Source organism: Macaca fascicularis, chromosome 20, assembly GCF_037993035.2.
Source record: "Macaca fascicularis isolate 582-1 chromosome 20, T2T-MFA8v1.1".
NCBI classification, from domain to species: Eukaryota; Metazoa; Chordata; class Mammalia; order Primates; family Cercopithecidae; genus Macaca; species Macaca fascicularis.
This window is the reverse complement of record NC_088394.1, coordinates 11936556-11961752: the sequence shown is the minus strand read 5'-3', so window position 1 is coordinate 11961752 and position 25197 is coordinate 11936556. Positions and strand designations below refer to the sequence as shown.

General features: G+C 51.9%; 1 protein-coding gene and 1 pseudogene across 1 annotated transcript; one reads left to right on the top strand and one right to left on the bottom strand.

Annotated features, from left to right (window-relative positions):
* Positions 1–9584: 9584 nt before the first annotated feature.
* SOCS1 (suppressor of cytokine signaling 1) lies at positions 9585–11428 on the top strand. The gene is made up of 2 exons (XM_005591262.5): positions 9585–9710; positions 10261–11428. Exon 2 carries the CDS (start codon positions 10311–10313, stop codon positions 10950–10952), a length of 642 nt encoding a protein of 213 aa, XP_005591319.2. The 5' UTR covers positions 9585–9710; positions 10261–10310; the 3' UTR covers positions 10953–11428.
* A 10459-nt stretch (positions 11429–21887) lies between these two features.
* Positions 21888–24240, bottom strand: LOC102133529 (heterogeneous nuclear ribonucleoproteins C1/C2 pseudogene; annotated as a pseudogene).
* Positions 24241–25197: the final 957 nt, after the last annotated feature.

The window sequence follows — 25197 nt, the reverse complement described above, 5'->3', positions numbered from 1 at the left end:
TTTTCCACAACAGGTGGGCCGGAGGTTCCTCCCAAGATAATGCCCAGAGTCCTGCCTTCCTCATTCCTCTTGTGCAAACATTTACTGAGCACCCACTTGTGTGGGCTTTGGGCTAAGGCCAAGGAGCGAAGATAAGGGTAAACCAGACAGAACCCTGCTTCCAAGTAGATGTGGAGACAGCTATGGACATCAATCTTAGGAAAACCTGCTCTCATCTGCAAGATGGGCACCCTTGCTGGGGGACTGGGAGAGGTCAGTGTGTCATGCGTGTGACATGGTGTCTGGGCTCAGTGCTTGGCACTCAGTAAACCTCTGCTATTAATATGGCATTAAAAGTACCAGGCATCCCAGCACTTTGGGAGGCCGAGACGGGCGGATCACGAGGTCAGGAGATCAAGACCATCCTGGCTAACATGGTGAAACCCCGTCTCTACTAAAAAATACAAAAAACTAGCTGGGGGAGGTGGCAGGCGCCTATAGTCCCAGCTACTCAGGAGGCTGAGGCAGGAGAATGGCATAAATCCAGGAGGCGGAGCTTGCAGTGAGCTGAGATTCGGCCACTGCACTCCAGCCTGGGCGACAGAGCGAGACTCCGTCTCAAAAAAAAAAAAAAAAAAAAAAAAGTCCCAGGCAGATTTTCGTGAAGGAACACCGGCTGCCAGACTAAAGGACTGGGGAATGGTCAGGGTCTTGTGTAAATTGGCTTCTGACCTTCATACCCACCAGCCTTGGTTTTAGGGTCAGACTCAAGTTTGCTCTGGTTCTCACTATCCTAGCTGAGGGGGCTGGGACTAGACCACTCTGAGCCTCACTCACCTCCTCCGTCTAATGGGCTCACCATTCTGACATGCTGGGGGGCGGGGTACCCAGCAGCCTGGTGTGTGACAAGGTGCCCAGCACAGCACCAGACACATGGTCACTTTGCTTTCTTTTGTGCTGCATTTGGCATTTGGGCTGAAGGAACGGGGTGAGCAGGTGAAGGCGGGGTGGGGCAGGAGTAGAAATGAGTGGTGATGGGGTGTCTGCAGGGGAGGGAAATGGACCCAGGTGTCTTGCAGAAGGCCTTGCAGGATTCCAAGCTTTGCTGAGCCTGTCCCAGGCAGCGGCATGACATGGAAATTCCTCTTTCAGACCTCAGCTGTGTGGACTTGAGCAAGTCATGTCCCCCATCTGCATCCTGGTCTTTTCTGTAAAATGGGAGGCTAACGGTGCCTCCCTGTAGGGGTCCTGGTGGGGATTCATTGAGATAATGCACCTGCAAGCATCCAACAGAGGGCCTGGTCCATCTGACCAATGTCACTCAATGTCATTGTCAGTCTCCTTTCCTTGGGTCCCTTTATCCTCCCCTCACAGCAGGGAAAGGTTCCAGGCTGTTTCTATTAGGAGAGGGTGCGGGGAAGCACTTCTATAGGCTCAGGAATTACATTTATTGAGCACCTACTTGATGCCCGATGTCTTGACATAAATGTTTCCACGGAATCCACACTCCTCAACAAGAGACATTATTGGTCCCACTGTACAGATGAAGAAGCTGAGACTCAGAGGTGAAATAACTTGGTCAAGGACTCCTGGCAAGCAGGTCTAAGATAAGACATTCACGTTTTGTCCAAAACTTCCTGGTTCCCAGCTGAAAATGTAAGGCCACATTAAGCCATGATAGTCACTGACACATCAGTGCAAGAGTTTGGGAGGCCCTTCTGGGGAACACATTTTGAAGGAGGAACTGGAGACAGGGTTAGACATAAAGTCAGGGACTTTGAGCCCCACTCACCAAGGGACCTCCCTGCTTCCTGGGCAGTGTCCTTTTATGATATGATTACTGAAGGCAGATCTTTTATTATAAGCTGATGGACTGGCTCACGCGTGTGGCTTATGGACCTATCTTTAACTCCACATTTCCCTGAAACCAACACCAACACGAGCAACACAAAAGTGGCGCAAACACGGATAGTCACATACACAGTCACAACTCACCGGAATCTCGAACTCCCGGCCACGTATGCAAAGAAGCAGCCGTTCAAACCCACTCAGACACAGAGACCCACATTCACATGTGGACCCCAAATACACACACACCCCCCCGCTACACATGCATGCAGGCTCTCAGTCACCTCCCCCGACCCTTCCCACAGGAAACACATACGTAAGCAAGCACTCACAATACACACCACCCTTGTACAGTCAGATGCACGGTGATGACAGGAAAAAAAAATCCAACCACAGATTCACGCTTTCACTTACTTGGCTTGGGGTGGCTGGCAGTAGGTTGGGGGCAGGCCTGCTGGAGACCCAAATTCAGGAAATGGAGACAGGCAGACAATAAATCCAGCCAGCAAGATAGTATGCGGGTTCTGAAGATGATCTATCTTGATACTCAGGGATTTAATTTCAGTGGGCTACTGGGGAATGAGGTGAGGTCTGGGGAACAGTGAGGTGCAGCCTGTCCTGTGGTGGGGTTACCTGCAGGGCTGTCACTCCTGAGGGTCTGAGGTATCACCAAGGGGAAACGCAGGGGTCCCGGGTTGAGGAAGGAGTGGGGAACGGAGCGCTCAGACGAGAGGGCAGACCCTGGCAGAGATGCCCATGTGAGCTATGATTCAAGAGGAAAAATATCTCAAACCCTGTAGTCACACAGACCCAGCTTCAAATCCCAGCTCCCCCATTCCCTGGCTGGGTGACCCCAGGACTATTCCTCAACCTCTCTGAGTCTCAGGTGCATCTCACACTTTGTAAAGAGAACCGAGGAGGCCCTGCTGTTCACTGCTGCATCTCTAGGACTTAGCACAGTGCCTAGCACATACTAGGTGTGCAGTAAATATTTGTTTAGTAGATGAAAGAAGGAGCAGGCATTAAAGCAACAACAAGAAGCCATCACTTACCAATTCATCAAATAGGCAAAAATGGAAAAAGTATGATAATGGCGAAGGCATGGGGAAACACTGTTGAACGCTTTTGCCCAGAAGGTAAATGTGCACAGCACGCTGGCAGGCGACTGGGTGGCGCCTATGAACATTCAAACGGTAAGAACGGTTTATCACATGTGTGCCAAGAGGCTGTACAGGGAGCTGCAGGACACGTTGTTTGCAAGAGCAAAAAAACAACCTATGTGTCCGCCCACTAGGGATGGCTAAATGAACATACGCTGAGGAGTACCATGCAGCTCTTAAGGAACTTGGGGTCGATCTATACGTGATCTAGCCAGATCTAGCCAGATTGTTGGGGGGAAAAGGCAAGATGGAGAAAGACATGACATTGATAGAGGGAAAAGTCCTACACAAAGGAATACTTTTTTTTTTTTTTTTAAATAATTGGGATCTTGCTCTGTCACCCAGGCTGGAGTGCAGTGGCACAATCACAACTCACAGCAGTCTCGAACTGACCACAAGTGATCCTCCCAGCTCGACCTCCCAAAGTGCTAGGATTACAGGCATGAGCCACCATACCGGCCCAAGGGACATCATTTTTATGGGTCAAAATACAAGCATGTAGATGCACAGAAAAAGATCTCAGGGTGGGAGCAGTGGCTTATGCCTATAATCTCAGCGCTTTGGGAGGCCCAGGCGGGAGGATCACTTGAGGCCACGAGTTTGAGATCAGCCTAGGAAACAAAGTGAGACTCTGTCTCCCTAAAAATGAAAAAATTAGCCAGGCATGGCAGTGTGCGCCATCTACACGAGAGGCTGAATCAGGAGGATTGCTTGAGCACAGTGGGGGTGGGGGTGTCAAGGCTGCAGTGAGCTGTGTTCACGCCACTGCACCCCAGCCTGAGTGACAGAGGGAGACTCAGTCTCAAAACATAAAAATAAAAATAAAAATAAAAAAGATCCTAAAGAACAGACTGAGCTGGTGCCTGGGTTACCTTTGGGGAGGAAAACTGAAGGAAAAAGAGGATAAAAAAGGAATGAGCATTAGTGAATGTGTCTAATGGGTGCTCAGCGAAGCTCTGTTGAATCCGGAGAGGCTGTAAAGGCATGTGGATATAACATCAGCCCCTGCTCTGGGCTTGCTGGTCTGGGCAAGGTGACCCAGAATGCTCTCCCACAAAGGGACCCATCACCCCAGGGCAGGGAAAGGTCCAGCCCAGCCCTCTCTCTTCCTCTAGACCAGTCTCCTCCTAAAAGCCAGTAGGGTTGCCTTGGGGTGTCCGGCTTACCTTTGGCCTCATGTGCTGCCCAGGGCCTCACATTCTTGTCATGCTCTGCCCGGAATATGTCCTCCCTCCCTTCCCTTGGCGAGATCTCATTCTTTTTTTTTTTTTTTTTTTTTGAGACAGGGTCTCCCTATGTTCCCCGGGCTGGAGTGCAGTGGTGTGATCTCAGCTCACTGCCATCTCTGTCTTCTGAGCTCAAGTGATCCACCTCAGGTTCCCAAGTAGCAGCGACCACAGGTGTGCACCACCACGCCCAGCTAATTTTTTCATATTTTTGTAGACATGGGGTTTCGTTGTGCTGCCCAGGCTGGTTTTGAACTCCTGAACTCAAGTGATGCTCACTCTTTACAACTCAGTTGAGGGTCACCCCTCCCTGAGCCTGCCTAGGGCGCTGCCAACTGGGCCAGTAGATGCTGGGCTTCTTAAGTTGTGGCACGTGAGGAGACTGCTGCTGCTCTGTGTACCCTGAGACCAGACGCCTCCTCAGAGAGAACCGGGCCCAATTCCACCTGTCATCATGACACCCGACATTCTCAACAGCATCACCACAGCGAGGGCCCACGGACACGAGGAATCTTCCTGCCCCACACTCTGTGTGCTAGCTCTTGTGCCTAGTTTCATAGTTTCTGCACGTTCTTTGCCCCCATGTCACTGCTACTGGTCCTTGCTGTCAGCTGCTGACACCTAATTTGTCACTTATGGGATGGGGGGCGGTGGGTAGAAACTGGTTAGGCTTGTTGGAATACTGTACAAAAATGGAGTGAATAGGCCACGACAAAGATCCCAAGGGAGTTACTGAAGAACGGGCACCGTGCTCTCCAGGCTTGGGCTTTGTGACAGTTCTCTGGGCCACTGGATTTGCCTAAAGCCACACAGCTGATGGGGAGGGGAGCTGGAACTGGAGGCACGTGTGTCTGGACCCCTCCCCCAGCATTCCTAGAATTCTACTTTCCTGCCCCTCCTATTTTACAGCTGTTAACATAACAATCTTGACTGCTTTCCGAAAGCCAGTGACTACTGACTACTTCAAGTAACGGCTGACTTCATCTCTCCTTTCTTTACCTGTGCCTGCTGGAAGAGTCTCACCAAGTCTCCAGGACTGGTGCCACTTTGGAGTCCGGCCACCGGCTCATGCCATTGCTCCCTGGCCTCTCACACCTTCTCCTTGGACTTGGGTCCTCTGAGCTCACACCCCTTTACCCGCCACTGAGACGCACAGTCGTTCCTGCGGTGGGAGCAGAAGGGATCTACTCCGTACATCAAAGCACAGGACTCCAGACACAGGACTTCAGGCCAGGTTCTGCCAAGCCCCAGGGCTCCCCAAAATACCTTCACCAAGTTCCACCAGTTCCCCAAGTTGTGCTCTCCTCATCTGATCAAGGGAAACATAATTTCCAATTCACACGACCATGGGCAAGTGTCCCAAGGCCACTGCCACAGCTCCTTGTGGCGAAAGCCCAGCAGCTGGGAAGGTCAGCAGCTAGAAGGCCCTTTCCACACTCAGTCCTATGCTGTCTCCTGGGCCTGGATGGCTGGCCCGTGCACTCAGGCCAAAATCCAAAGCCCTGCCACAGCCCAGCAAGGCCCTGCTTGATGGATCAGACCCTGCCAACCCCTATGCCTCACCCCCACACCACCCCCTGGCTCGCTATACCAACTCTCCTTTCCTATCTTCAAGCACCCCCACCACAGGGCCTTTGCACTGGCTGTTCTCTCCACCTGCGGTATTTATCCCACTTTTAGAAAGACCTCAGCGCTAATGTCACCACCTCCAAGAGGCTTTCCCTAACTTCCTTATCTCACCCTACAAACACACAGTCACCCCTTTCTCTCTGTTTCTTTCCCACATAGCACCCAGTATGATCTGCAATGATGGTGTGAATTCACTGACTCCCCTAGGTCTGCCCGAACACCTCTGAGTCCCCTGTGCCTGGCACACAGTAAGAACTCAATAAATATCTGCTGAATAAATATTGAAGAAATAGATATGTTATCACCTCATCTTGCAAATATGGAAACTGAGGCACAGAAAAGCTAAGAAGCTGGCCCCAGGCCACATGCTTATGAAATGACCCATTTTAATTCAGACCAGCGGTCAGCAGAATCCACAATGTGAGCCCTACTGCTCGGGGCTCCCAGGGGCACAGACTCCCATGGGATCCTCGCTGACACATGGGTTAGAGGAAAAGGAGGGCTGAGGAATTTCAGGGCAGAGACCAGTTTCCCGATTACACACCCTGACCAGGAGCTGCTTTTCCCAGCAAGGCGCCACCAAAGCCAGAAAGAGAAACTGAAAAGCTGAGTGCCATAAGCCATCAGGATCTTGACTTCCCCTAGATGCTGGCTGGGCCCCTCGCATATGGGGTTCAAGGACCTGCCAAAGTAGGGAGGAGAATGTTCCCACACATCTGGCTCTGGCTGTGGTTTAGCAAGCTGTGGACATAGGGTTGGTCTATCCGCCCTGTGACAAGAGGTCATTGTGCCAAGCATCGACTCCATGCCTGGCATTTTGCCCTTGGCTCTGCATGTCTGGCTGCTCTGTGAGGTACGAGACGTTCAGAGCTCACTTTGCAGTTGGGGCAAATGAGGTACCAAGAGGGCAGACTGCTTGCCCAAGGTCATGCAGCAGGTCTGGGGTCAGAGCCTGGTCCCATCCTGCCCAGCACTCTGAGTCCCCTCAGGGTTTCGCACTGCCTGGCTTCCTGTGAGTCTGGTGCCCAGCCCTCCAGGGAGAACAGCCCACAAGGCGGATGCTTGTCAATCAGCAGATTTCTTTTTCTCTTTCAGCATCTGGATTTGGTTTCATTTTGAACACAGGACTTAGAAAATGAAACCAAAGCTGTCTGTCACTGGTGGCAGTGAGGAGAACCCACGTGTGCTGAGTGTACCCTTAGAAGCTTCCCTGCTCCCTTGCTGTGCCTTCCCGGGCCTGTGGTCCCTGGACTAGGGGTTATAAGGCAGTGCTTTGGGAGGCCAGGGCAGGAGGGTCACTTAAGGATAGGAGTTCAAGACCAGCCTGGGCAATGTAGTGAGACCCCATCTCTACAAAAAATTTAAAAAATTAGCCAGGTGTGGTGGCATGTGCCTGTAGTCTCAGCTACTCAGGAGGCTGAGATGGGAGAATCTCTTGAGCCCAGGAGGTCGAGGCTATAGTGCCTCCTCGATCCTATCACTACACTCCAGCCTGAGCAACACAGCAACACTCCATCTCTTTGAAAAAATGGACACAGGGGTTGAAGCCATGTGTCTGTGGGCTCCAACACACAGCCACACCCACAGGCACACTCGGATGAACAACAGCAGCAAACATCTACCGAGTGCTGATTATACGCTATGGGTTGTTTTAAGCACCTGACCCCGTATTCACTCATTTAATTCCCACACAACCCCAGGAGGGAGGCAGTGTTGTGTTTTTCTTTTTGAGACAGGGTCTTACTCTGTTGCCCAGGCTGGAGTGCAGTGATGAAATTATGGCTCACTGCAGCCTCGACCTTCCTCCTGCCTCAGCCTCCCAAGTAGCTGGGACTACAGGTACAAGCCACTATGCCTGGCTGATTTTTGTACTTTTTTTTTTTTTTTTTTTTTTTTTGTAGAGAAGGGGGTCTCACTTTGTTGCCCAGGCTTGTTCTCAAACTCCTGGGCTCAAGCAATCCTCCTGTCTTGGCCTCCCAAGTGCTGGGATTATAGGCATGAGCTACTGTGCCCTGCTAGAGGTACTATTATTATCCCCATTTCACAGATAAAGAAACCATGGCAGAGAGATTAATCACACGCTCAAGGTCACAAGAATAGAAAGGTGCAGAGTTGGAGCTAGGTCTCCTTGTAATTCCATTACCCACCGCAGAGTGTTGCCCCCAGCAGATGTTCAGTGGACATCTCTCGAATGATCACACACCTGACCTCTGGTGCAGGCAAAGCTCTGCATCTTCTCTTACCTCTTACACACGCACAACCTAGGAGGCTACATCAATGACCACCACTAGCCCTGAACAAACGCAGATTCAGGGTACTGATGGGGTGCTAAGCCAGGCTGATTCTGGGTCACCCCCTGTGCTCAGGAGGTGAATAAAGACCTAGGCTCTGCCTGGGGAAGAAGGCATCCTGGGGCCAGGGAGGCAGGAAGAAGGACCAGGCACCAGGACTTCCAGGGGAGAAGCTGTCTGGGCTGTCACCTGAGAGCTGTCTGTAGAGGGCAGTGTGCCCCAGTGTGAGACCAGTCACCAAGTCCCCAGCCTACCCAGGCTTTTGTGTGGCCCCTTGTGATGCTGGGGCTCCCCACATGCCTTCATTCAAAAATACACGGAGCAGCCAGGCACCTACTCCATGGCCTCGCACGACAATGGGAATCACTAAATCACCAAAACGTGCAAAAGACAGCCCTGACCACCGACCGCTCACCATCCCAAGCTCCGGGTGTGTGTGTGGTGGGAAGGCAGTCTTTGAAGGGCAGATGCTTGACGGAGCAGTAGGAAGGGGAAATCTATGAGGAAGGGGTCGAGGGAGATGAGGGCTAGGAAACCAGGTTTTGGGATTCATCACGTCTGAGAATGCACCATTTCTTCACTGGGTTCCAATCTGATGTCGTCCAGCTGCTCCTCTCCCCAAAATGAAGACGGGGAAGGCGGGATCCAGGTCCAGAGCTCCCTATCTGCAAGCCATTGCAAATCCCAGCCCCTCCCTGGCCTCAGTTTCTTCCGCTGCCGGGTAGTGGGAGCGCAGGGAGGGCAGTCGAGGCCACCAGGGACCTTGCCCGGCCCCGCCCAGTTTCCGAGGAACTGGGCCGGGGTGGAGGCGCCCGCGCCGCCAGGGTTCCTCTGAAGCTTGTGGTCAGGCCGCTGCTTCCCGGGAAGCCCGAGCCAAGACCAGAGGCAGCGGCCGGCAGGGCTTCGGGACAGGAGGGAGGGCGACTGAGGGAGTCGACGGCGGCTGAAGCAGGGGCTAGGAAGGGGTCTAGGGGTGGGGTCAGGCTCAGGGTTGGGGACAGGTTCTGTGGCCTCCTGGGGGGATCTGGCTGCAAGGGAGGAGAGGACAGGGCTCTGTCCCCGGCGGGTGTGGAGACACCTGGGGTGGAGGAGGGTGTGTCAGGGAGCGTCCCAATAGGGCCTGGCGGCAGAAAGTGGAACCCGAGGTAGCGGGGCAAAAGCGGGGTCGCCAAGTCCGAAAGAGGCGTCCGAGAAGTGGCCAGAAGGCGCAGGGTCGGGCCAGGGGCCCTCGAGGGACGGGTGCTGGGGCAGGTGCGAACAGGCGGGCAGAGGGCCCCGCGAGAGGGTCCAGAGGAGGGGTGCAGACGGCCGGAGCGGTCCCCGCCGGACGCCACGGCACAAAGAGAAACCGAAAGTGGAGCTGGGGGCGGGGCCTTCGGGGGGCGGGGCCTCCCGCCGTCGCTAGCCCCGCCTCCCAGCTGGTTTAAAAGACTGGCGCAGGGGCGGGCGCCGAGCACAGTGAGCTGCGGCCGTGGCAGCTGCACGGCTCCTGGTCCCGGAGCATGCGCGAGAGCCGCCCCGGAGCGTCCCGGAGCCCCCCGCTGCCCCGCCCGCGGCGCCCCGCGCCCCGCCGCCAGGTGAGCCGGGCCCTGGGCGAGGAGGCGGGAGGGAGGAGGAAGGGGAGTCCAGGGCAGCCAGGAGTCGGGCGGGCCTCGGGGGCTGCAGGATGGGGTCGCGACTGGCACGCCCCTTGCCCCCGCCGGCCCCACCCAGGCAGCCCCCCGCGCGCGGGTCTCCCACAGCACAGCCTTTCTCTGGTCCTAGCCCAAATCTCCCGGACCAGGCGCGGGTCCTAGCCTCGCCAGCAGGCGGCGGGCGCGGGGCGGCGAGCCGGGGCCGGACGGCTGGAGCCGGAGCCGGCTGCTCTCCACGCCCCCCTCTCGGTGCTGCCTGGAGGCCGGACTCCGCCTCCACCGAGCCCCCACCCGCCGGGAAGAGTTCCGCGGAGTACAGAGCCCATTTTCTAGCTGTGCCCACTGAGGCTGAACGGTGCCGCGCGGACTTGGTGCTCCGCGCTCGCCCCCTAGGGCCGGATCCACCGGGAGCGCCGCCCTCCCTAGTTGCCCGGCGGGCGCTCACCTGCCCGGTCCCGCAGCGCCCCAGCTCACCGCCTTGTCTCCCCCGCAGCGCACCCCCGGACGCTATGGCCCACCCCTCCGGCTGGCCCCTCCTGTAGGATGGTAGCACACAACCAGGTGGCAGCCGACAATGCAGTCTCCACAGCAGCAGAGCCCCGACGGCGGCCAGAGCCTTCCTCCTCTTCCTCCTCCTCGCCCGCGGCCCCAGCGCGCCCACGGCCGTGCCCGGCGGTCCCGGCCCCGGCCCCGGCCCCCGGCGACACGCACTTCCGCACGTTCCGTTCGCACGCCGATTACCGGCGCATCACGCGCGCCAGCGCGCTTCTCGACGCCTGCGGCTTCTACTGGGGGCCCCTGAGCGTGCACGGAGCACACGAGCGGCTGCGCGCCGAGCCCGTGGGCACCTTCCTGGTGCGCGACAGCCGCCAGCGGAACTGCTTCTTCGCCCTCAGCGTGAAGATGGCCTCGGGCCCCACGAGCATCCGCGTGCACTTCCAGGCCGGCCGCTTCCACCTGGACGGCAGCCGCGAGAGCTTCGACTGCCTCTTCGAGTTGCTGGAGCACTACGTGGCGGCGCCGCGTCGCATGCTGGGGACCCCGCTGCGCCAGCGCCGCGTCCGGCCGCTTCAGGAGCTGTGCCGCCAGCGCATCGTGGCCACCGTGGGCCGCGAGAACCTGGCGCGCATCCCCCTCAACCCCGTCCTCCGCGACTATTTGAGCTCCTTCCCCTTCCAGATCTGACCGGCCGCGCCCGCCGTGCACGCAGCATTAACTGGGGTGCCGTGTTATTTTCTGTTATTTGCCTGGAGCTACGGGGTGGGTACCTTTCCCCTGCCTGGGTTGGAGGGAGCGGGTGGGTGTAGGGGCAAGGCGCCTCCCGCCCTCGGCTGGAGACGAGGCCTGGAGACGAGGCTGCAGACCCCTTCTCACCTCTTGAGGGGGTTCTCCCCCTCCTGGTGCTCCCTCGGGGTCCCCCTGGTTGTTGTAGCAGCTTAACTTAACTGTATCTGGGGCCAGGACCTGAACTCGCACCTCCTACCTCTTCATGTTTACATATACCCAGTATCTTTGCACAAACCAGGGGTTGGGGGAGGGTCTCTGGCTTTATTTTTCTGCTGTGCAGAATCCTATTTTATATTTTTTAAAGCCAGTTTAGGTAATAAACTTTATTATGAAAGTTTTTTTTAAAAAAAAAAAAAAAAAAAAAAAGGTTTCTAGAACGTGTGCTTTGGCCAAAAGTTTAACTTGGTTCTGAACAGGTCCAGGGGAGAGGGTCCTAAGGCTGACCTGCTGGGCTGCAGGTGGTGTACCGGGCCTGCTCTGTGGCTGGGCATCCCTCAGGGTTCCACCCACAACTCTCCAGGGAGAGAAACGGTTGGTCTAGTTTTGGCGTGTGTCCAGTAAGACAGCAGCTCCCGTTTGAGCACTTTGTCTGTGCCAGACCTAATTCTGTGCTTTGCATGCTTAAATTTACTTAATCCTATAGAGAGAGGCATAACCCTGTGAGGCACGGGCTCTTATCCCCATTCTACAGAAGGGAAAACTGAGTAAATCTGCCAATGGCCATTCCTGTCAGAGACAACACTTGGGCCGTTTTTTTGGCTGTCCACTAAGCATCTGCTTCAAATGGATAGCAGAGAGGAAACTTCTTTGGTTCTATGACCACAACAGCTTCCAGGAAGAGGGTGGGGGTGGGGGATTAGTGAGTTTTTGGAAGGAGGAGTGGCACATTCTGAACCAGCATCAAGGGATACTCATTTGAGATGAGATGGGGGATACAGGGCTGGGTCTAGCTTCCTCCTTGTCACGCTGTTCTGTCTTGTGTACTTTTTGGTGAACACACGACTTGGAGCCAGAAAGAGGCTCTGTGGTCTGTGGTGGCGGGAGGGTGCTGCTGGCGGCTAGGGCAATTCCCCTTGCCTCCCTGGGCCTCCACCTTTCTAAGGGCAACTTTCTGTGCATCATATAGGAGACTGATGTTTTCAGGAGCCAGGTAAGGGCAGGGTGGCTCCAGGACGTTGGTGGGGCTGGCCCACAGCACCAGAAAGTGCCCAGGACCTGGGTTTCTGGCAACTTCTGTGTCTTTGGCCAGCCTGACACATGGACCATGCTGGTAACTCAACACATGGTGAACTGAGTCATTTTCAGGTTAAGGGTTAAGCAACCTGATGGACACGTCACACTTCATCTTTAGAAGCTAAAGTGGCCCTCTTCAGCCTTGGACACACATATAATAGTGTCCTAATGCTTAATAATACCTTTCAGACTTGAAAGTACAGCATAAAATTAACTTGATGGTCAAAGAGCCAGAGCAGCCCAGGCCTGTCTTGGGGATTAAATAGGCTCCAGGCCTTTAAGGATGGCCAGAAGAGATTTAGGATCTCAGAGAGCTTTGGCAATTTCATCCCTTAGTAAGGTGAAGTGGAACGGAAGGAGGTGATGTCTTACCTCGACCTCCAAAGAATCTCTGCTTTTTCTTTTTTTTTCTTTTGCCATGCCCCTGCCCTTCCTTCTCTGAGGTGGATTAAGTCCTGTCCTTATTCTTTTCTGTCTGTTACCTCCTGTGGGCAGTGTTTGGAGAAACAGAAATCCAAGATGGCAATGCTTGGGGATCGGGTTGTAATACTAGTGATACAGACCCTTAGTGACCACTTGCTGGCTGTGCTGGCCCCATTTGACAGATGGGAAAACAGGCTCAGAGAGGCAAAGCAGGACCACAAGGGGTGGAGCCGGATTTTGCAAACCCACTCAGGACTTTTTCAGAGACTGGGTACCACTAGGCAACCCGAGGACCTAACTGTTGCAGTAATAATAACAGCAGCAGCTGCTTGTATTTCTATGTAGCACTGACTGTGCAGGAGCCTCTCCCAGGTCCCACATCACCTATGTGAAGCATTCAGCTCACACCCAGCCTTCCGATTTAGGTACTGTGAACATCCCCATTTTACAGATGGGAAAACAGGTCCTCCTCAAAGGAGGGGTCAACTAGCAGGTAGCTTGTGATATGTTTTTTTTTTTTCCCTTCTTTGAAAAAAGTATAAAAAACACATTTTCCTTACACAAGTGTTGGGTATCCAAACCCATTCCCCCTGTAGAACTTGAAGCAGAACAGCTAAGAGTAAAGGCCCCTCTGATCACACTTCCCAGAGCTGGCCCCTTCCTCCTTTTATGAGTCATTTAAAATAAATCTATACTAACATAGGTACAGTGACCTAAAGCCCTGGGAGCTGCACCCCACGTCCCATGTGACTAAAAGTGTGTGCAGGCACCACTGAAGGGGGAAAAGGCTGTGTGTGTGTGTCTCTGTGTGTGTGTGTGTGTGTGTGTGCGCGCGCGCGCGTGCGCGCACTAGCACCATGTGGCTTCCCGGGTGGTGTAGATCTCTCTCAAACCTCAGCTTCATGATTCAGCAGCGCTGACGTCAATTTACAAGAATGAAAAGTGAGAGGAGGGTTTGTGTGCGCAAGGGAGTGAGTTGGGGCCCCAGGTGCAGTGGAGGTGTCCTCCCCACTGAGCAGGTAAGCCAGGGCAGTGTGGCAGGCACCATGAGAAAGGAGGCACTCTTTGGAATGATGAGGACTGTGTGTGGGGGTGGGGACAGCCTGTGACCAGCCTCCAAGTCACCCCTGAGCTGAAAACTCTGGCCCCCATTTTCCATATGAGGAAATGGAGGCTCAGACAAGTGCAGATACCTACTCAAGGTGACACAGCTCAAAAGAGATGGCCAGGACTTGGACCAAGTCTATCCCACTCTAAACAACAAGATGGGTTTCTTCCTTTTTTTTTTTTTTTTTTTTTAAGACAGAGTCTCGCTATGTCACCTAGGCTGGAATGCAGTGGCGAGATCACAGGTCACCGCAGAATCAAACTCCTGGGTTCAAGCAATCCTCCCACCTCAGCCCAGGGACTGAGTAGCTGGGAATACAGGCGTGAGCCACCGCACCCATTTAGTTTTCTTGTTTTTGGTAGAGATGGGGCCTCACTATGTTGCCCTGGCTGGTCTCAAACTCCTGGCCTCAAGCGATCCTCCCACCTCAGCCTCCCAGAGTGTTGGGATTACAGGCATGAATCATTGTGCCCAGCCCAGGATGGGTTTCTTAGTGGGAGAGGGGATGGGATAAGGGAGGACTCTGGTGAAAATGCATATTCCTAGGCCTCACCTCCTCCTACTTGATACTCCCAACTTTATGAGTAGGTACTGTCATTATCCCAGGAAGTGGCGAACTGAGCCTCTTCTATGACATAATAGGTAGAATGTGCTTAGCACACAACTTAGCATGTAGTAGGTGCTAAATGCATCTCTGAATGATGAGGTGCCAATAATGATAGTTGAGGTTCATATAGCAAACACTGATTGAGTGCCTCCTATGTTACAGGCATTATCCTTTTCCTCCTCTTTTTTTCTTTTTTTCTTTTTTCTTTCTTTCTTTTTTTTTTTAAGAGATGGGGTCTCACTCTGTTACCCAGGCTGGAGTAGAGTGGTGTGATCACAGCTCCTGTAGCCTTGACCTCCTGGGCTCAAGCGATCCTCCCACCTCAGCCTCCTGAGTAGCTGGGACCACAGGCGTGCACCACCATGCCTGGCTAATTTATTTTTGCCAAGATGGGGTCTCCGTATGTTGCCTAGGCCAGTCTTGAACTCTTGGACTCAAGCGATCCTCTCACCTCAGCCTCTCAAGATGCTGGGATTATAGGTGTGAGCCACTGCGGCCAGCCAGACATTAATCTAAGCCAAAAAGATATAGGAATGAACAAAATAGAGGGGTCTGACCCTTGCTTATGGAGTTTACATTCAGGGCCTTGGACAGTAAATAACTAAACACGAAATAAAGGAAAAGGAACATTCCAAGTACATAGTGACAGTGGTCAGATAAAACTCGACAGGGTAGTTGGACAGTGAATAGGGCCCTTTTAGAGAGAAAGGTCAGGAGGTGACACTGAAATTATTGTGCCTGGAATGACAGGAAGGCGCTAGCCAGGCAAAGCCAGGAGATGAGATGAGCAGGCCACGCAGAGGGAAGAGCTAGCGCAAAGGCGCTCAGTCAGGAAGGAGTTCCGCCCATTCAAGAAGGCTGGCGGAGTGGGAGGGATGGGCAGGGGCCCGGGCACGTGGGGCCCTGTAGACCTTGGTGGAAAGCGTGGATTTCAAGATTGATGGGGGATGTGGAGGTGACCTGATCTGACCTGGCTGCTGGGTGGAGATGATCTGAGCAGAGGACCTGGGAGGTGGGCTTTGGCTTCCTGCCTCAGATGTATATTTACAAGGGAGCGGTTCATTCTTGGCCAGGCCCCTTGGCTCCAGCCAATCAGACCAACGGCAAGGGAAGGCCACAGGACCTGCCTAGTGGATGCTGGGACAAGGTGGGTGTGGCCTGTTCCACCTGGATGCCAGCTTCGTACCTCTCACCTGGCCTCCCACTGCCATCACTCAGAGCCTCCCCAGGGCTGGGAGCTTACCAGGAATAACGCGGTGGGCTTGGCCTGATTTGGGGGTAGGGGGTATCTAGTTTCCCCCAGAGAAGGAAGCACAGTTTTCACCAAAGCACATTCACACAGTGACAGCGGTGCCCAGGTGGGCGCTCAAATTATCCCAACCGTGGTCCTGGCTCTGGGACCCGACAGACGACCCTCAGGGGAAACGGTTTCCAGGCTCTACAATGACTGTACGGCCCCAGTACAACCTTCCCTATCCCCTCCTTCCCCCGACACCCAGGGCGAGTCCGGCATCCCACGCCGCAGCCCTGCGTGGCTCCCCGCGCACACTGAAGGCCCACGTCCCACGACGGCCCAGGGGTCTGGGCAAGGCACTCACCGCGCTCCCTCCTGTTTCAGGGCCTTTGCTCGTGCTGCTCCCTGGTCCCGTGCATCAGGAGTGCCCTCTACCAGCCGGGGTCGGGGTCGAGGCAGATAAACGAAAACTGGTCAGTTTTTATCCAACTGAGACCCCACGGCTCCTGCACTCTCGGCCCCCACGTGCCGCGCCAGTGACGTCATTGCGCCGCTCTCCCCACCAACCGCTGCCCCGGCCCACTCGGCGTGGCTCGGCCACGCTCGGCTTCACTTGGCTCGCCTCCGCCAAACTCGTCTTCCCTGGGCTTCCTCTCGGCCTCTCGGAAGCACTGCTGGCCCCGCAGCCCTTCTGACCTTCACGTGGTTCCCAGTCCTCGTGGTCCGTCCTGCCTGCTGGGATCTCAGGGCTCTTGGAACACCCCAGGCCCGGGAAGGGCATGTCCCAAGGGCATGCCACGTCAAGGCCAGAATAGCGAGCCCTCCCCCACACCCTGTGGTCCTCAGAGACCAACGTGTGCTCCCACCGCATTCCGGTCCACACCAACCCCTGCCTACCCAGCCTCACATAGACCTTAGGTCTTGAACCTCTTTTCCTACCTGGAAATGAGGTTAAGAACTACCCACCTCGTGAGTGAAGTTCAATCAAAGGATCCCTGAAAAGTGCTTAACACGTGATGTGTGCCCAGTCGTTGGAAACAGCCCTCTCTGCTTGATTTTTTCTTTTTTTCTTTTTTTTTTTTTTTTTGAGACGGAGTCTCGCTCTGTCACCCAGGCTGCAGTGCAGTGGCCAGATCTCAGCTCACTGCAAGCTCCGCCTCCCGGGTTCCCGCCATTCTCCTGCCTCAGCCTCCCCGAGTAGCTGGGACTACAGGTGCCCGTCACCGCGCCCGGCTAGTTTTTTGTATTTTTTAGTAGAGACGGGGTTTCACCGTGTTAGCCAGGATGGTCTCGATCTCCTGACCTCGTGATCCGCCCGTCTCGGCCTCCCAAAGTGCTGGGATTACAGGCGTGAGCCACCGCGCCCGGCCTTCTGCTTGATTCTTTCATTGCTGCTGGTTTTTGTTGTTGTTGTTGTTGTTGTTGTTGTTGTTGTTTGAAAACTGTCTTATTGACTGGGCGCGGTGGCTCACGCCTGTAATCCCAGAGCTTTGGGAGGCCGAGGTGGGCGGATCACTTGAGACTAGGAGTTCGACACCAGCCTGGCCAACATGGTGAAACCCCGTCTCTACTAAAAATACAAAAATTAGCCGGGCGTGATGGTGTGCACCTGTAGTCCCAGCGACTAGGGATGCTGAGGCAGGAGAATCGCTTGAACCTGGGAGGCAGAGGTTGCAGTGAGCCGAGATCGCACCACTGCACTCCAACCTGGCTGACAGAGCAAGACTCCGCCTCAAAACAAAAGAAACAAACAAACGAAAAACAGTCTCACTGTCGCCCAGGCTGAGTGCAATGACACAATCACAGCTCACTGCAGCCTCAAAATCCCGGGCTCAAGCAGTCCTCCTGCCTCAGCCTCCCAAGTAGCTGGGACTACAGGCGTGCAACACCACACCTGGCTATTTTTAATTTTTTACTTGATACAGTGGTCCTGCTATCTTGACCAGGCTGGTCTCAAAATCCCGGCCTCAGCGATTCTCCCGCCTTGTCTTTCCAAAGTGCTAAGATTACAGGCATGAGCCACCACACCCAGCCAGAACTATAATAATAATTATTATTTTGCATCACACGAGCTGTGCAGAGGATTTGAATCAGCATTGCCATGAAGTCAGACCCACCTGGTCCCATTCTCAGCTTGCTTCTTGCTAATAACAGCAGTGGCTGCCAGCTCACCCATGTCACTAGACGCCAGGCATGATTCTAAGTAAATCATGCGTAGTATCCCGATTAATCCTCACCAGAACTGTATGAATCAGGTGTAACTATTATTACCCTCATTTTGCAATGAGGAAACTGGGGCATAGGGTTAAATAACGGGCTTGGTCACACTGCAGGTAGATAGCAGAGCCCTGGTGGGGGGTGGGTTCTAACACCCGGCAGCTTAATTGTATAGCCATGCCTTCATTTTCATCTGTAAGCTGAGGCTGTCACACCAGTCACTGGAGCTTCACTTGTATTTTTTTTTTTGTTTATTTGTTTGTTTTGTTTTTTCTTTTGCCAGATCTGTCCAAGTCCCCAGCTGTTCTGTTATTTAATTAATATTTTCTGCAAATTAAGTTACATGATTTCCTTAAGTAAATTTTATTTCAAGGGAAATGTTTCATTACATATATGGAAGGTAAAATCACCCGCAACAAAGAGGTAACCCTTAAGCAATGCAACGAAATCCAAACAATGTAAGTTCTAGGTAGATACTGCTGTGTTCTAAGTATTTGCTGTGTGCTGAGCAAAAGGTCTGCTCCATGTTTGGTTGAGAGACAGAAAAAGAAAGGAGGCCAGGCACAGTGGCTCACGCCTGTAATCCCAGCGCTTTGGGAGGCCGAGGTGGGCGGATCACCTGAGGTCAGGAGTTTGAGACAAGCCTGGCCAACATGGTGGAACCCTGTCTCTACTAAAAATACAAAAATTATCCAGGCATGGTGGTGCACACCTGTAATCCCAGCTACTCGGGAGGCTGAGGCAGGAGAATCACTTGAACCTTGGAGGCAGAGGTTTCAGTGAGCCAAGATCACTGCCACCACAATCCACCATGGGTAACAGAGTAAGACTCTGTCTCAAAAAAAAAAAAAGAAAAGAAGAAAAAAAAAGAAAAGAAAAGAAAAAAAGAAGAAGAAGAAGGAGAGGCTCGGTGCAGTGGCTCACGCCTGTAATCCCAGCACTTTGGAAGGTTGAAGTGGGTGGATCACGTGAGGTCAGGAGTTCAAGACCAGCCTGGTCAACATGGTGAAACCCCATTTCTACAAAAATACAAAAATTAGCTGGACATGATGGCAGGTACCTGTAATCCCCAGCTATTTGGGAGATTGAGGCGGGAGAATTGCTTGAACCCGGGAGGTGAAGGTTGCAGTGAGCCAAGATTGCGCCATTGCACTCTAGCCTGGGTGACAGAGTGAGACTCTGTTTCAAAAAAAAAAAAAAAAAGGGGAGAAGGAGAAGGGGGAGTATTAGCAAGCATTAGAGAGGTGTTTATGGCACAATAGCACCAACATGAGACTTTCATTTTGACTTAAGCAGAAAGACTACAAGAGGATGAAAATATGAAATCATGGTTTCACAGAGGAGGAAGAGGCCTCAATGTTTTATGAAAATGTCCATGTTTCGCCTAAAACTCCCACCCAGAGACCCTCCAGGGCACTCGTCCCATGCCTGGAGAAACACTGCCAGCTGTGTGTTATTGACAAGTAGCCCCTTTAGTGATGCTGAGCCTCAGTTTTCTCACCTGTGAAATGGCATAGGCACCCAGAGCTCAGTGTGTGAAGGATTAAAAGAAAGTGGTAATAGGCCTGGCAAGGTGGCTTATGCCTGTAATCCCAGCACTTTGGGAGGCCAAGGCAAAGGCAGGCAGATTGCTTGAACTCAGGAGTTTGAGGCCAGCTTGGGCAACATGGTTAAAACCCCATCTCTACCCAGAAAAAAAAAAAAAAAAAAAAAAAAAGCCAGGTGTGGTGGCATTCACCTGTAGTCCCAGCTATTCCAGAGGCTGAGGCACGAGAATCGCTTGAACATGGAAGGTGGATGTTGCGATGAACCAAGGTCATGCCACTGCACTCCAGCCTGAGTGACAGAGTGAGACCCTGTCTCCAAAATAATAATAATAATAAAATAAATAGTGATAATAAACTGTGCACCCCAGCGTACGTGCTCAACTAAAGGGATGATATTCCCAGGTCAGGCTGGATCCTAACTCAGGGGACCCTGGCTCTGTCCCCAGCTTGTACTGTTGAAAATGAAACCCCCAGCTTGCCCAGCTCTGGGCATCTTTCTGCCATTTGTTGCCGAGTCCTCTTATAGCCAGCCTGTTGACAGGAAAGGCCTCAGTTGCCAGAAGTTGGGTCAAAGTGAAACTGCCTCAGGTCCAGCCTGGGCAGGGATGTGGGGGCAAGGGAGGAAGGCACACTCAAGCCTTAAAGCAGGCCCCCCTTCACTGGATTCACAATGGGGAAACTGAGGACCAGAGATGTGGGCCCAGCTCCCTTTGCAGGCATTAGGAGGGAATTGGGTATGATTACCCAAATTGCAAATTTGATCACCTTATAACCCCAGTTATATACTTAGCTCCCACTGCAAATAAAAATTACTGTCAGCTCACCCTTATCTAGCACATTCCAGTTAGGTATTATTATTGTCTACTTTTACAGATGGGGAAACTGAGGCCAGGAGAGGTTATATTTCTTGTCCATGATTTCACAGGTAGTTGAAGTAAAAGAAGCAGTATTTGAACCAAGCAAGGTGACTCCACAGTGTTCCAGCAGCTCTCAACTGCTAGATATTCAAATATGACCCCTTCTCCATTAAACTTGAGGCCCCCCCCACCATCTGGCCTCAATGTACATTTCCAACCACATCTCGTTCCTGTCACACTCCTCATCTGCTCCCGTTTACCCCAATTTCTCATGGTTCCCTAGGCTTTCCTAGCTCCCCAGGGAAAGCCTTTGCTGTTTTGCTTGCTTTTTTTTCACTTGGCAAACTCCTACTCAACCTTCAAAACCCAACTCAGCAAATACCTCCCCTAGGAGGCTCTCCTTGACTTTTTCCACTGGGTCCCACTGCCTCTGTTAAAGTCCACGTGAGGGACTGCCAAGAGGTTGCTCTGTCTTACAGATTGAGTGCCAAGAGGGCAGGGACCTCTCTGAGAGAGTTTAACCTCTGTAACATAAGCAAGTTTACTTAATCACTGATTAAACCACTTTGTGCCTCAGTTTCCCCATTTGTTGATCACGAATTATCATTGTCACTATCTCCCAGGACTGTTAAGGGGATGTAAATGCTTGAATATCGTGAAGTGCTTAGAAGCATGCCTGGTACAAAGAAAGTTCTCTAGAAAAAAAAAAAATTTCTCTAGAGATGAGATACCAGTCCCACATCAAGTGCAGATAATGGGCTAAGTAACCAAGAAGCAATGGCGACAAGGATGCAAATGGGGTGGGGCACGGTGGCTCACACCTGTAATCCCAGCATGTGGGGAGGCTGAGGCGGGCAGATCACTTTAGATCTGGAGTTTGAGACCAGCCTGGGCAACATGGCGAAACCCCGTCTCTACTAAAAATACAAAAATTAGCCGAGTGTGGTGGTGTGTGCCAGTAATCCCAGCTACTCAGGAGGCTGAGGCAGGAGAATCACTTGAACTCAGGAGATGGAGGTTACAGTGAGTTGAGATTGCACCACTGTTCTCCAGCCTGGGTGTCAGAGCAAGACTCCATCTCAAAAAAAAAAAAAAAAAAAAAAAAGGATGCAATGGAGGGAAGGAGGAACCAGGGCACAGGGGTGAAGGAGACACTAATTCAGCCCCTCCCCAGGTGCAGATATGGTGTCCCGCCCCATCATGTGTCAGGCAAAAAACTGGTGAATATTTTCTTTCTTTTTTCTTTTCTCCAAATTCCTGGTTTAATAAAGACTTGTTTGTTTTGAGGAAAAAAGGTCCCAAACATCAGGCTGTTCACAAAAATAACCCACAGTATCAACGTTAGAAAGCAAATCTTTTTTGTTTGTTTGTTTGTTTGTTTGTTTGTTTGTTTGAGACAGAGTCTCGCTCTGTCGCCCAGGCTGGAGTGCAGTGGCGCAATCTCAGCTCACTGCAAGCTCCGCCTCCTGGGTTCACGCCATTCTACTGCCTCAGCCTCCCAAGTAGCTGGGACTACAGGCGCCCGCCACCACGCCCGACTAATTTTTTTTTTTTGTATTTTTTAGTAGAGACAGGGTTTCACCATGATAGCAAGGATGGTCTCAATCTCCTGACCTCGTGATCCGCCCGCCTTGGCCTCCCAAAGTGCTGGGTTTACAGATGTGAGCCACTACGCCTGGCCTAGAAAACAAATCTTAAGACTATAACACTAATTATTTTTCTAGAGGCTGCGTTTGAGGTGCCAACTCTCATTCACAAAAATACATTGTTACATTTGTACATTTGTTACATTGTACATTGTTACACATGCCAACTCATTCACAAAAATACATTGTTACATTTGTACATTTCTTACATCCTACATTGTTACACAGCACACTGATGTAGGAGTGTAACACACATACTTCTAACTCAAAGCTGCTTTTAGGAGCTCATCAACTCAATGAGATTGCCTTTGCAGTTAGGGAAGCAACTACTGAACTTAGGTATGAATGAAAAGAACTGCACGCCCTGCATGACAAGAGATTATTTTGGAGACAGGTGATAAAACCATACACCCTTTTTATTGTTAAGTCATAAAGAGGTGTCAAAATTAAAAGCAAAAATTACAAGGTAAGACTTAAAACTACGAGGAGTGTCAAAGGAAGTGAAAATGGGACTAGGCTCAGGGCAATATGAATTAATGAACATGGGAAGGACAAGGATGAGGAGGACGGTGAGCACATGCTGAAGATACTAGAAGAGAGGATCTGGTGAAACATTTGACCTTAGACAAGCACCTAGGCAAAGAAATAACAGGCTAAGATTTCTAAGCCCCTCTATGTGCTTACAAGTCATCTTCGCCATTGGCGCTGTCTGTCATGCTCTCCTTCCTCAGCCTCCTTTTCATCATCCTTGATCAACTCCAGCTGGTCATCCTCCCATCTTCATTATCCTCATCATCCACGAGGTCCTTCTCCTCAGCAGAGTCATGTGCACCCCCCTCAGACTCTCTCTTCACATGAGTCTCATGTGAGCTGCTGCTCTGCTCCTCTTCTGACTTATCATTCTTCATCTCTACTGCTTGTTTGCTCTGTTTCTTTTCCATTTTTTCCAGGTTTTCCAGGAGAGAGTCCACGTTTCATTTTATCTGGGTCAACTCCTTCTTAATGACCTGAAGGTCATCTCCTTTCAACTTTCCGGACTTGGAAGATCCCTGCTGTCCACTCTTACAAATGAAGCCACTTTTGCCCCTTCGTGAAGTTTTTCCTGATACACGCTGACATTTCAAAGGCACTACAGCCCCAGCAATAGAAGGAGGAGGAGGTACACGTGCTGGGTAACTGCACATCCTATCATAATAGTCCCATTAAAAGTCATAGTCCAAGTCAAAAGATGAGCTGAGTAGAGGGATGGAGAAGGGTGTTCTGTTTCTGACCTGTACTCTCCACTGCTGATCATTTCACGCCTGCTTTTCCTCGGTTCACTTTTGGCTCTTCAGCCAGGTTAATATCTAAAACCTGGCCAGCGATTATTCTGCCATCCGCTCCTGCTACAGCAGCCCGGGCATTTCTCTCATTAACATATTGAACAAAAGCAAAGCCCTTATGAACAGCGCAGCCCACACTTTTGCCATACTTTGAAAAGATTGCCTCCACATCAGATTTCTTTACCACAAGAGTGTTGAGATTCCCAATGAACACACGTTCATGGGGCGAGGATCTGTCTTGTTGGTAACATTGCTGGCCATTGTGTTTGATGATAAGGTTTCTCACAAAGCCGAAAACGTAGCTGAAGATCAAAAATATCTCACAGGAGCAGGGAGGGAGAAGAGATTCAATTCTGAGTCTCCTACTCCTGGGTTCTACGTGGCGAAGCCAACTGCTGCTCGAGGTCGGCAACACGGCCACAACCGCTCAATCTTCATCTCTTCACCCCCACCCCCTTTCTTTAAAAAAAAAATATAGAGGCTGGGCTCGGTGGCTCACGCCTGTAATCCCAGCACTTTGGGAGACCGAGACGGGTGGATCACGAGGTCAGGAGATTGAGACCATCCTGGCTAACATGGTGAAACCCCGTCTCTACTAAAAATACAAAAAAATTAGCCGGGAGTGGTGGCGGGCGCCTATAATCTCAGCTACTCGGGGGACTGAGGCAGAAGAATGGCCTGAATGCAGGAGGCAGAGCTTGCAGTGAGCCAAAATTGTGCCACCGCACTCCAGCCTGGGCAACTGAGCGAGACTCCATCTCAAAAAAAAAAAAAAAAAATAGAATCTTCCTATGCTGCCCAGGCTGGTCTCGAACTCCTGGGCTTAAGCAAGCTACCTGCCTCAGCCTTCCAAAGTGCCAGGATTACAGGGGTGAGCCACCACACCTGACTGCAAACATTCTCTTAATGGTTGTATTTATTTCAGTGTGTATTAGGGGAAAATGTATCTCATAAAACCTTAGATGTTATGGTTATTATTCCCCGAGACAACACTAAAGTAGACATTTAGATTTCTTTAATGTTCAGGGGAACATTTGTTTAGAACAATACGGTGAAAAATTGTTTTTGGGCGTGGTGGCTGACACCTGTAATCCCAGCACTTTTGGAGGCCAAGACAGGTGGATTGCTTGAGCCCAGAAGCTCAAGACCAGCCTGGGCAATATGGTGAAACCCCATCTCTACAAAAAATACAAAAATTAGCTGGGCCTGGCAGTGCACATCTATAGTCCCAACAAGCAGGAGGCTGAGGTGGGAGGATCGCTGAAGCCTGGGAGGTCAAGGCTACAGCAAGCTGTGATTACACCACTGCACTCCAGCCTGGGGTGACAGAGTGAGACAACAATAACAAAACAACAGATAACAAACATACAATAATAACAAAAACATTGTCTTACGTGAATGAGGCAGTTTGAGGAATGCTGAATAAAGAAAAGTGAGACAGGCATATTGGGGGAAAAGAGACAGAGAGATAGACAGAAGGGGAGAGAAACAAAGAGAGAGCTGGGGAGATAAGGGAGAAAGGGATGGAGCCACCCAGAGAGGATGGAGAGAGAAGAAGCAACACATACAGATGGACGGACCGAGAGGGAGAGGAGAGAAGGGGGGAAATGGGAAGGAAATTCAAGGGGAAAATGAGAAGGAAAAGAAGGAAGAAAAGAGAAAACAGGGAGAGAACCTAAGGACAACAGAAAGGAGACATGGATGAACGAATGAGTGAGTGAAGGAATGAATAATCTAAGGCATGTATAAAATAAACGGCGAGGCCAGTTGCAGTGGCTCACACCTGTCATCCCAGCACTTTGGGAGGCCAAGGCAGGAGGATGGTTGGAGCCCAGGAGTTTGAGACCAGCCTGAGCAACATAGCGAGTCCCCTGTTTCTACAAAAAATACAAAAATTAACCAGGTGTGGTAGTGCATGTCTGTGGTCCCAGCTACTTGGGAGGCTGAAG